The 12,486-nt window shown below is 40.7% G+C and overlaps 1 protein-coding gene across 1 annotated transcript; it reads left to right on the top strand.

The window, feature by feature from the left end:
* Nucleotides 1-1,188: 1,188 nt before the first annotated feature.
* ca4b (carbonic anhydrase IV b) lies at nucleotides 1,189-12,200 on the top strand. The gene is made up of 8 exons (XM_055880308.1): nucleotides 1,189-1,356; nucleotides 2,010-2,054; nucleotides 2,594-2,758; nucleotides 3,024-3,169; nucleotides 3,332-3,424; nucleotides 3,533-3,599; nucleotides 11,132-11,295; nucleotides 11,563-12,200. The coding sequence occupies exons 1-8, from the start codon at nucleotides 1,302-1,304 to the stop codon at nucleotides 11,740-11,742; spliced, it is 915 nt and encodes a 304-aa protein (XP_055736283.1). The 5' UTR covers nucleotides 1,189-1,301; the 3' UTR covers nucleotides 11,743-12,200.
* Nucleotides 12,201-12,486: the final 286 nt, after the last annotated feature.

Raw genomic sequence — 12,486 nt, forward strand, 5'->3', positions numbered from 1 at the left:
GCTATTGTTCAGGCCACAGCCCACGCCGCTAAATGCCGAACGTACACAATTATACATGTCGAGTTAAGGTCACTCTCATAGGAACAGATCAAGGCCCGAACAGAAGAGAGAGATATGAGACACTCATCCCTCTTTATGCATTTCCAAATCCCACGGGATTACCCATCATACCCCCCCCAACCTTTCCATCTGTCCTGACATATTTAACCCCTGCTAGTAGCCATGAGAACCCTAACACACCCACAAACACAGAACACAATACCGGGTCGTTACAATACATTCCGTTCTCAGCATCAACAAAACTCTCTCTATCCTCTATCTTGTTAAGTGTGTTCAGGTTTGTTGGCCACGCCCACTAATTGGCTACACCTGATCTTAATGAGTGCTTGCTTCCTTTGAAACTGGGTCTGTTTGAATAGACTAAAATAAACAGATTTGTATGCGTAAAAAAATATGGCATGCCAGCTCTATCCTGGTGGTGAAGTGGACTAATTACATGGATAGAGAACAGAAGACTTTAGGTTTGAATCTCACTGATGCCGTGTCACAAAAAAAAAAAATGTGTTTGCGTTATTAATGCCTAAGGAAATACATTTCCATATGTCTTATCTGTGCTTGGAGTTTTTTTTTAAGTTAACAAAAAATAAGCTGGTAATGTTTAAAGTCTTACTGAAACATTCAGTGAAAGTTTTAAGGAAGTTCTTGAAAACCCCCTAAATAACGTATAATTTCCATTTTCAGAGCCTTAATAAAACCACCCAGAGTAAAACATTCTCAGAACCTCCATGCAACCAAAAATAAACCTTCCCAGAACAGGCAGTGTTCACTTCTATTCTATCAGTCAGGTAATTTGTGGCTTCGTTCCCAGAACCAACAGGAAACGAAAAACGTATGTTCCCACAACTTCCAAGGAAACAAATGTAGTGCTGTTTATTTATCGTGTGAGAGTACACCACATCTCAAATCATAAAATGATATGCCAACTATCTAATCAGAGTAGTTCTGAGGAAATAGCCTACAAGCAGTATCTCACTAATGTATTCAATAGTTTTGACTCATATCTGTCTATAAATCACTCTTGACTGGAGTATATGAGATTTATTAACGAATTCCCGTCAATGTATAGATAACAAATGATAAGGGAACAGCCTTATGTAAATATATTTTATCAACAGGTATGGATACAACCTAGTGGGAGGAGTTGCCTTTTCTATTGGAACGTTTATGAACTAGGTGCTCTGCTTATTGCCATTATTTGGAACTTAACTTAATCCGTTTGACACAACCAAACACGAATCACAATGAATTTACTTATTTCATTTTTCTTTGCCACCATTGTGAAGATTCAAGGGGCAGGTGAGTGTGTTCATTTATTTATTCAATCCTAGTAACTAACATGTGTGTACTTGCATTGGGTTTACAATGTTGAGGAAGCTACTCTGAAAATGTAGATAGCTAAGTTATAAAGCTAAATATATTACAAACTACAGTAAACGCTTGGTACTTTGGAATTCCACAACAAATATCATAGAAATGCATTAATAAAATAGTAATTTTGTCTGAGATGTAATAAAACAAAGAACTGATGTAACTCACAGTAGCAGATCAATCAGAAGGCAAAATGTTCAGTGTGTATGAAATATAAATGATAAATTATAGAGACTTGATCAGCCCAACTGCCTGCTTATTGTAAGTAAATATCCAATGTTTTCTCATTAAATGCACTGGAATGAGAGGGAAATTATGACATTTTGTCAAAGCTTACCCCACTATGTGGTGACGAAACTACTGAATTAGATACATGATTTTGAAATTCAACTACCACTTTCTCAGAGAATGAAATGTTCTGAATATACATTTCTATCACCTGCTAGTTAACCTTTCTAATGCTATCTGCCAAAAGCCAATATTATTGGGTGTTCCTTTATAGCTGTCTGTATCTGATTGACAAAGGTTAACCTTAACAGTGAACTTTGCCACACATCTTTGTCCTTAAATCCCTTCTCTAGATTGGTGCTACCAGTCCCAGGTTACATGCGGTGGCAACTGCACAGGTAAACCATATACAGTACATATGTGACAGTGTAGATTGCCTCTGTGTTGTATTTTGATTGGCAACAGGTGTCCAGAGGATCAGGGTTGGTCTAATGATGCTTTATTTTCTGATAAAGAAACAAACATCCATAAATTAAATGTTGTGCTGCCCTTATGCACCAACTATTCTGTAAAGTATTAATTAACAACAGGGTACATGAATAGCCATGCTACCCCAATGACGACATGTGCAGAGAAAACTACAATAACGCAAATCAATTCAAATATTATTGGTCACATACACATTTTTTAAAATTTTATTATTTAGCCTTTATTTAACTAGGCAAGTCAGTTAAGAACAAATTCTTATTTTCATTGACAGCCTAGGAACAGTGGGTAAACTGCTTTGTTCAGGGGCAGAACAACAGATTTTTACCTTGTCAGCTCGGGGATTTGATTTTGCAACCTTCCAGTTACTAGTCCAACACTCTAACCACTAGGCTACCTGCGGCCCCAAATCAAATATAACGAATGTTCTGTCTCAATATTCGCTGAGAAGGACCTGATGGTTGGGCAACGGTTGCTGGGACATGTGACGGAAGAGCCCAATCTCCAATTAACATTGTGACGAGAAAAACCCTACCAGACGGACGTCTTACACCATTCACATTCACTGGGTACCAAGAGGCTTTCCATGGTTTCATCACAAACAATGGTCACACTGGTAAGTTGCTATATAGATGCTGCATTACATTTACAGTACAATGTCCCCTGCTAATGACACAGTATATCAGCATGGTGTATTGTAGTTGTATTGAACATGAATAGCAAGGCCTATTCACCGTTTTAATGCCTTGATATTTCACAGATTTGACATAAGCTCAAAGCTCCGTAACATAGACTGAACAATATAATAGTACAGTACATGCAAGGTCCATGGACTCCACATATCTGCTCTTACATGGACTAAAGCTTTCATATCTCTGCAGTTCAAGTGGACCTGCCTGCCACAGCGAAGGTTCAGGGTGGAGATCTGGCGGTGCCATACAAGGCAGTACAGCTCCACCTGCACTGGGGCAAGGATGGAGGCCCTGGATCAGAACACACCATTGATGGAGAACGATATCCCATGGAGGTTTGGTGACCAAAAGAAAGGAAACATTCACAATCCATTTTCATGGTCTTGATTTGTGTTTATTGCATTGTTTTTACGGTCATTTGGGTACAGTATGTGTACAGTAATTATACAGCAATCACATTTTCATACACTGAGTGTTCACATTTTATTTATCCTCAGCTGCATATTGTTAATATAAAAGAGGAATACAACTCTTTGGCTGAAGCTCTGAAAAACCCTGCAGGGGTTGGAGTTCTTGGATTCTTTTATGAGGTATTAACTATGAGATTATTATGAGATTATCCATGAGATGTACAACTGTAATATTTTTATTTGGGTTGTTAGGACATTTGATTGATGATACTTATCTTATATTTTCAGGAATCAAGAAGCTCCAATGAAAAATATGACTCCATTGTAAATGCTCTGAACACTATCAAACATCCCAGTAAGTCATATAATCCCATAAACAACAGCCATTGTTATGTAATATTTTATGGGATGGATCCAGGTAGATAATACTCCAGGATCAGGATCATACAGGGATAGGCCTATGTGAAAGTGCCCATAGTTTCCAGTCACATTGGCATAAGTGCCAAGAGTCTAAAGTACAACTGGCATTTTTCAAAGATTTCAAAAGTTTAATTGTCTCATGTACAAGATACAGCAGGTGTAAAATAGTACAGTTAAATATTTAACTTCTTTAGGATTGGTCGGTCCCCTGCAGGACGGTTGAGCTAACATAGGCTAATGCGATTAGCATGACGTTGTAAGTAACAAGAAAATTTCCTAGGACATAGCCATATCTGATATTGACAGAAAGCTTAAATTCTTGTTGATCTAACTGCACTGTCCAATTTACAGTAGCTATTACAGTGAAATAATTCCATGCTATTGTTTGAGGAGAGTGCATCGTTTTGAACATGAAAACTTATTAATAAACAAATTAGGCACATTTGGGCATTCTTGATACAAAATTTGGAACAGAAATACAATGGTTCATTGCATCAGTCTGAAACGTTGCACGTACATTGATGCCATCTAGTGGCCAAAGTCTAAATTGCACCTGGACTGAAATAATACATTATGGCCTTTCTCATTTAAAAAATTATTGTACCAAAAAAATACAAAAGAACGGTTGTTTTTTTATTTGTATTATCTTTTACCAGATGTAATGTGTTATATTCTCCTACATTCCTTTCACATTTCCACAAACTTCAAAGTGTTTCCTTTCAAATGGTACCAAGAATATGCATATCCTTGCTTCAGGGCCTGAGGTACAGACAGTTAGATTTGGGTATGTAATTTTAGGCGAAAGTTGAAAAAAAGGGGCCAATCCTTAAGAGTTAACTTGCAAGCTCTTTCCCAACCATGCAATAACGGTAATATACAGTTCCTCCAGAAAGTGACTCCTGTGGCGGTGCCGGGTGCAGTGTGGCTGGGCTGGGCTGTGTTTTGGAGGACGCACTGCTCTCGACCTTCACCTTTCCCGAGTCCGTACAGGAGTTTCAGCGAAGAGACAAGACTGTAACAATCAATTGGATACCACGAAAATGGGGGAAAATGTTGTTGTCAAGGTGAAATAATGTTTTTAGAAATGTGTACAAATTAATTAAAAATGAAAAGCTGAAATATCTTGAGTCAACAACTATTCAACCCCTTTGTTATGGCAAGCCTAAATAAATTCAGGAGGAAAAATGATCTTAACAAGTCACATAATAGTTGCATGGACTCACTCTGTGTGCAATAATAGGGTTTAAATGTTTTTTATGACTACATCATCTCTACTAATTTTTTTATGACTACATCAGATCAAAATAAAATTTTATTTGTCACATACACATGGTTAGCAGATGTTAATGCGAGTGTAGCGAAATGCTTGTGCTTCTAGTTCCGACCATGCAGTAATATCTAACAAGTAATCTAACCTAACAATTTCACAACAACTACCTTATACACAAGTGTAAAGGAATGAATAAGAATATGTACATAAAAATATATGAATGAGTGATGGCCGAACGGCATAGGCAAGATGCAGTAGATGGTATAGAGTACAGTATATACATATGAGATGAGTAATGTAGGGTATGTAAACATTATATAAAGTGCCATTGTTTAAAGTGGCTAGTGATACCTCACACGTACAATTATCTGTAAGGTCTCTCAGTCCAGCAGTGAATTTCAAACACAGATTCAACTCTATTGGTAGATGGGTAAAAAAAGCAGACATTGAATATCCCTTTGAGCATGGTGAAGTTATTAATTACACTTTGGATGGGGTATCAATACACCCAGTCACTACAAAGATGAGTCCTTCCTAACTAATTTGCCGGAGAGGAAGGAAACTGCTCAGGTGACTTTAAAACAGTTACAGCATTTAATGGATCAACAAAATTATAGATAGTCCATAATACTAACCTAATTGACAGAGTGAATTGAAAGAAGCCTGTACAGAATCAAAAATATTCCAAAACATGCATCGAGTTTGCAACAAAGGCACTAAAGTAATACTGGAAACATTTTGGCATAGCAATTCGCTTTTTGCCCTGAATACAAAGTGTTATGTTTGGGGAAATGTAACGATATTCCTCTTCGTCTGATGAAGAGTAGTCAAGATCGGACCAAAACGCAGCGTGGTAAGTGTCCATGTTAAATTTATTTAACTCGGAACACTAAATAACAAAAACAACAAAAAGACGAACGAAACCGAAACAGTTCTGTCTGGTGCAGACACAAAGACAGAAAACAACTATCCACAACACACAGGTGGAAAAAGGATACCTAAGTATGTTTCTCAATCAGAGACAACGATTGACAGCTGCCTCTGATTGGGAACCATACCAGGCCAAACACATAGAAAAGGACAACATAGAACAAAACATAGAATGCCCACCCCAACTCACGCCCATATCAAACCAAAATAGAGACATAAAAAGGGATCTCTAAGGTCAGGGCATGTCAGGAAAATCCAACACATTACTGTGTACCCCTCTTCATATTTTCAAGCATAGTGATGGCTGCATCATGCGTATGCTTTTAAATCGTTAAGGACTAGTTAGTTTTTCAGGATAAGAAAGAAATGGAATGGAGCTAAGCACAGGCAAAATCCTTGAGGTAAATCTGGTTCAGTCTGTTTTCCACCAGATTAATTCATCTTTCAGCATGACAATTACCCAAAACACAATGCCAAATCTACACTGGAGTTCCTTACCAAGAAGACAGTGAATGTTCCTGAGTGGCCGAGTTACAGTTTTGACTTAAATCTACTTGAAAATCTATGGCAAGACCTGAAAATGGTGATCAACAACCAATTTGACATGGCTTGAAGAATTTTGAAAAGAATAATGGGCAAATGTTGCAAAATCCATTTGTGGAAAGCTCTTAGAGACTTACCCAGAAAGACACAGATGTAATCGCTGCCAAAGGTACTTCTACTAAGTATTAACTCAGGGGTGTGAATACTTATCTAAATAAGATATTTATGTATTTAATTTAAAAAAAATGTACAAACATTTCTGGAAACATGTTTTCACTGTTATTATGGGGTAATGGGTGTAGATGCGTTAAAAAAGAATAATTGTATCCGTAACACATGAAAATGTGTAATAAGTCAAGAGGTATGAATACTTTCTGAATGCACTGTAGATGAGAAGAAACACACGTGAAATACGAGAAAAAAAAACCATTTAAACAGTTATTTACAGGTCAGTGACAGTACCATTAATACAATGTGCAGGGGTACTGGAGTGATTGAGATAGGTATGAACATGTAAATGGGGTAAAAGTGACTAGTAGCAGGATAAATGGCAATGTTAATAATAATCAATAAAGCAGCAGTGAACGGTAATAGTAATCACTATACTCACTATGGCAGCTATGTGGTGTGTGCATTGTGATGTGTGAGTGTACAGATATAGGATTTTAATTTGAGCTAGCCTACTACAGTAGGAAAATAATCCTGCAGCAACAGGAAATGTGGATTATAATTAATGGACATTTTTGTAGGCGTTGATACATTTTTTGTAAGGGGAAATCAAGTCTGAAATTTCAGGGTGGAAATGTGAGTTTCCTTTTGCGAATGTTTAGACCAATTTCTAACATGTATGGACCACTGATGTATAAAATAACCAAGACCTTAATCACGCAGCTGACCAATCCCCGCAATATTTTAGTTCTGGGTTAACCAAGATTAACCAAGAAGAAGTGACTGGCTGCAATTCACACTTTGGTTTTGGTAGAAAAGTCACTGCCAAGAAACTCCTATGTTAGCATTTTTAGACTAAAAACATTATTTTACCTAGCATAACACTATTACAACAGGGTGACTGTTTTGGAATAAAATTGTAAGTATATTCTCTTAAACATCCACTGTATTGTGTGCTTATTGTTAAACCATTGATATGTCCTAGTTGTCATTTTGAGACCTTAAGGAGCATCAGGTACTGCTGGAATGTTTACCTGTCACGCCCTGACCTTAGAGAGCCTTTTTTATTCTCTATTTGGTTAGGTCAGGGTGTGACTTGGGTGGGCAAATCTATATTTCTATTTCTTTGCTGGCCTTGTATGGTTCCCAATCAGAGGCAGCTGTGTATCGTCTCTGATTGGGGATCATACTTAGGCTGCCCCTTTTCCCACCTTAGATTGTGGGATCTTGTTTTTGTTAGTTACTGTGTAGCCTGCAGAACGTTACGTTCGTTTATATTTTGTTGTTTTTGGTGTTCATCTAATAAAGTAAGATGTTACCACGCTGCACCTTGGTCTCCTCATTCCATCAACGGACGTGACAGAAGATCCCACCACCAAGTGACCCAGCAGCGTGCCCAGGAGTGGAGGACATCCTGGACCTGGGAGGAGGTAATGGCAGGGGACAAGACCTTGCCATGGAAGCAGGCGGAGGTAGCGAGAGTGGAACAGCAACGAAACCAGGAATCAAGGAAATGACGGAAGCCCGAGAGGCAGCCTCAAAACAGTTTTTTTTTGGGGGGGGGGGTGGCGGCACCCGGGGTGGCGGCACACGGGGTGGCGAGCGGAGGAAAGGTGGGAACAAGACCAACTCCCTGTAATTACGGTGAGAAGTTGGTCACGGGTCAGTTACCATGTGTTCCGGTTCATGCCTCAAGTGCGCACCCTTAGCCCGGTGCGTTCTGTGCCTGCTTTCCGTACTTGCCGTGCTAAGGTGAACATCTGTCCAGGACGGGTTGTGCTGGCTCAGCGCTCCAGGTCTCCAGTATGCCTCCTCGGAACACGATATCCTGCGCCGGCTCTACGCACTGTGTTTCAGTGCGCCTTCACAGCCCAGTACGTCCTGAGCCAGCGCCCCGCACTTGACGGGTTAAAGTGAGCATCCAGCCAGGACGGGTTGTGCCTGCGCTACGCTCCAGACCTGCAGTGCGCCTCCACGGTCCAGTACGTCCTGTGCCTGCTCCACGCACAGAGCCTCCAGTGATCCATGGCCCGAAGCCTCCAGTGATGATCCATGGCACGAAGCCTCCAGTGATGATCCATGGCACGAAGCCTCCAGTGATGATCCATGGCACGAAGCCTCCAGTGATGATCCATGGCACGAAGCCTCCAGTGATGATCCATGGCACGAAGCCTCCAGTGATGATCCATGGCCCGAAGCCTCCAGTGATGATCCATGGCCTGAAGCATCCAGTGATGATCCATGGCCCGAAGCATCCAGTGGTGATCCATGGCACTGAGCCTCCAGAGGTGATCCATGGCACTGAGCCTCCAGAGGTGATCCATGCCACTGAGCCTCCAGCAACGGTCCCCGTTCCGGAGCCTCCAGCGACGGTCCTCGTTCCGGAGCCTGCGGCAACGGTCCCCGGTCCGGAGCCTGCGGCAACGGTCCCCGGTTCGGAGCCTGCGGCGACGGTCCCCGGTTCGGTTCTTCCGGCAGTGATGTACGGTCGGGAGTCCGCGACGACCATCTACGGTTCGGAGTCCCCGGCGACGATCCCCGCACCAGAGGCACCACTGAATTGGGGGGAGCCTTAAGCGGAGCAGGGTCTGCGTCCCGCACCGGAGCCTCCACCGAGATGAGATGCCCACCCGGACCCTCCCCTATTAGGTTCAGGTTTGCGGCCAGAGTCCGCACCTTTGGGGGGGGGGGGGGGGGGTACTGTCACACCCTGACCTTAGAGAGCCTTTTTTATTCTCTATTTAGTTAGGTCAGGGTGTGACTTGGGTGGGCAAATCTATGTTTCTATTTCTTTGTTGGCCTAGTATGGTTCCCAATCAGAGGCAGCTGTGTATCGTTGTCTCTGATTGGGGATCATACTTAGGCAGCCCTTTTTCCCACCTTAGATTGTGGGATCTTGTTTTTGTTAGTTACTGTGTAGCCTGCAGAACGTTACGTTCGTTTATATTTTGTTGTTTTTGGTGTTCATCTAATAAAGTAAGATGTACGCTTACCACGCTGCACCTTGGTCTCCTCATTCCATCAACGGACGTGACATTACCAATGGCATGTTCATCTTTTTGTGAGAAATAATACTGGTCACTCAAAACCAGGGATTGCAACCGGTTCAGAGAACAGAAATGAAAACCGAAAAATAACTAAATGTTCAGAGAAACGGAAACAGAACCAGGAACGAAAGGGATCTCTAGTGTTACGAAACAGAACTGTTATTTTCAAATCTTGAGAACGAGTTAATAACATTCTTTTTAGTTCCAAAAATATTCCTAATGTCTAGTATGTACTTCTGTATAATTAGAATGTTAGAATAGCCTAAACATGTTCCAATTCACGGCATGATGCTCAGCGTTTCAAGCCAAGCAGCATGTCGCTCTCTCCCGACCCGTGAAATTTCAGTCGGATCTTGCGCCTGCACTTATCTGACCAATCAAACATGTAAACAACTCTTACCTCTTGGGCTCCCGAGTGGTGCAGTGGTCTAAGACACTGCATCTCAGTGTAAGAGGCGCACTACAGTCCCTGGTTTGAATCCAGGCTGAATCACATCTGGCCGTGATTGAGAGACCCATAGGTTGTCTGGGTTTGGCTGGGATAGGCCATCATTGTAAATAAGAATTTGTTCTCAACTGACTTGCCTAGTTAAATAAAAAATACTTGTTCCACAGCTAGCTGCTCAGTTGGCACTATTTGGAGGAGTAATTTAACGAGCTAAATGTAAAAATGATTTCACAGTTTAAGAAATGAACAAAAAAGAACAAAACTATATGAACTGTTACTTTTTGGGGGTTCAAACCGCTTTAGAACTTAATTTTCTGGTCGGAACACTGGAACAACAAAACATAGGGGTTCTGCTCGGAACAGAATGATTGGAAAAGTATTTCGGTTCCAGCCCCTGCTCAAAACATTTATAAAGTATTTATAAAGTATAAATATCCCACACTTTAGATGAGTCCACGCAAAAATACTTAACTAATGACTAGTAAATTATCTTATAAATGATCTTATGAATCATTATTAAATAGGTTACTAACTTTTTTACAAATGTGGGTGTAAATGATGAATAAAATATTTAATAATCCATTATAAATGCTTTAATACGTGGAGTTATTATAAAGTGCTACCCAAGATAAAAATGTCCTGCACTGCAGGAATGTTTTCCTGTAGCAGGGTGATCAAATTAAGATCCTAGATCTGTATGTGTGTGGCGTCAGTAGTGAGTGTGTGAGCGTGGGTGCATGAGTGCGTGTGCATGTGGGTATGTGTGAATGAGAAGAGTGTCAGTGTAGGTGTGTGTGCCTGAGTGGTAGAGACCTGTGGTTGAGCATAGAGACAGAGCAGGTAGTCAGTGCGGAAAGTCTGGAAGGGAGGGCAGGGGTAGTTAGCTTCTTTCCCCAGGCCATAAGACTGTTGAAGTTATCTCAGTGCCTGTTGGTTCGAGACCCTATGCTCCGGTACCGCCTACCAGACGGGAGCAGGGAGAACAGTCCATGGCTCGGGTGGCTGGAATCCTTGGCAACTGTATATTTATTTTCCATTGTATTTATTGTGTCCAACTTTAGGCTCAAACACTACCCTTAGTGAAGTGTCCCTGGACATGCTCATCCCCCCTCGGAGTAATATGACCAGCTACTTCCGCTACAATGGCTCTCTCACCACACCCGCCTGTGTAGAATCTGTCGTCTGGACAATGTTCGAAAATACTATTCCTCTCAGCAGGCAACAGGTGCTTTATAGAATCACCTTTGACATTATACTGTACCTCACCTATGTCACCTTTTATACTTGACATTATAGCTGTATAATCATACAATTACCTGCTGTCAGGAAATTAACTGTAAAACTGCAAATGGTTAACTCTGCCCCATAACAATTTGTGTAGAATTGCAAGAAATTTGCCGTTTCCTCCCAAAACAATCTCAGAACTTTTGGGGGCCATTCGAAACTGTGGTACGCCACTGGTCTAACATGTTTTCATCTTTGTGTCTTACAGCTTGCTGCATTTTCTCAGCTTCAGTTTGCTGATGGAAAGCCTATGGTGGGAACCTATCGCCCAGTCCAGCTATTGAATGGTCGCCAGGTGTATCGCTCTGGAAGTCAAGTTGTCTTAGTCAGCACTCTGCTACTCATCACCTCTGTGATATCCGCCATTGGACTCCCACTGCCCAACTAAATACCAGGATCTTTGGATTTGGGTATCAGTGAATTAGAGAGTGCCTGATATTGTCAAAATCTCAAATGCTTATATTTCGCTTTGCTATGCAGCTGTTCTCTTTCAAGTTTACTTTACTTGCCAAATTATAGTTGATACAGTTTAAGGGGGTAATGTGGGGTAATGTGTTTCAAGGGGGTAATGTGTTTAAGGACACAGCATAAATAATGGACCAAAACATTTTATATTTTTATTGTTTTGTATAAAATAATACTTGAGATGGCATTGAGCCAAGCATGGTTATTACCCTCTTATTACCTTCATATCATTATTGTTAATATTTAATTAACCTCAAACTTCCTATTGTTATTGAACGGTCAATGTCATTATGTGACCTGTGCTTTCCACAGAACCAGCAACACAACTGTTGAGAATCAGTATCAAAGCACTGGAACTCTGATCTATATTGTCCGGTAACAAACCACATCCATGTATTTTTTGTATCAATAAAATCAAATTATATTGGTCACATACATATGATTAGCAGATGTTATTGCGGGTGTAGCGAAATGCTTGTGCTGTTAGCTCCGACAGTGCAGTAATATCTAACAAATTACACAACATATACCCAATACACACAAATCTAAGTAGGAATTAATTAGTCCGCGGAACGGACTGTAGAATAGTATTGACATGAGTAATGCAAGATATGTAAACATTATCAAGTGAATGAGATACCGTAGAATAGTATAGAAAAAGTATATA

Source organism: Salvelinus fontinalis, chromosome 24 (genome assembly GCF_029448725.1).
Source record: "Salvelinus fontinalis isolate EN_2023a chromosome 24, ASM2944872v1, whole genome shotgun sequence".
NCBI lineage: Eukaryota > Metazoa > Chordata > Actinopteri > Salmoniformes > Salmonidae > Salvelinus > Salvelinus fontinalis.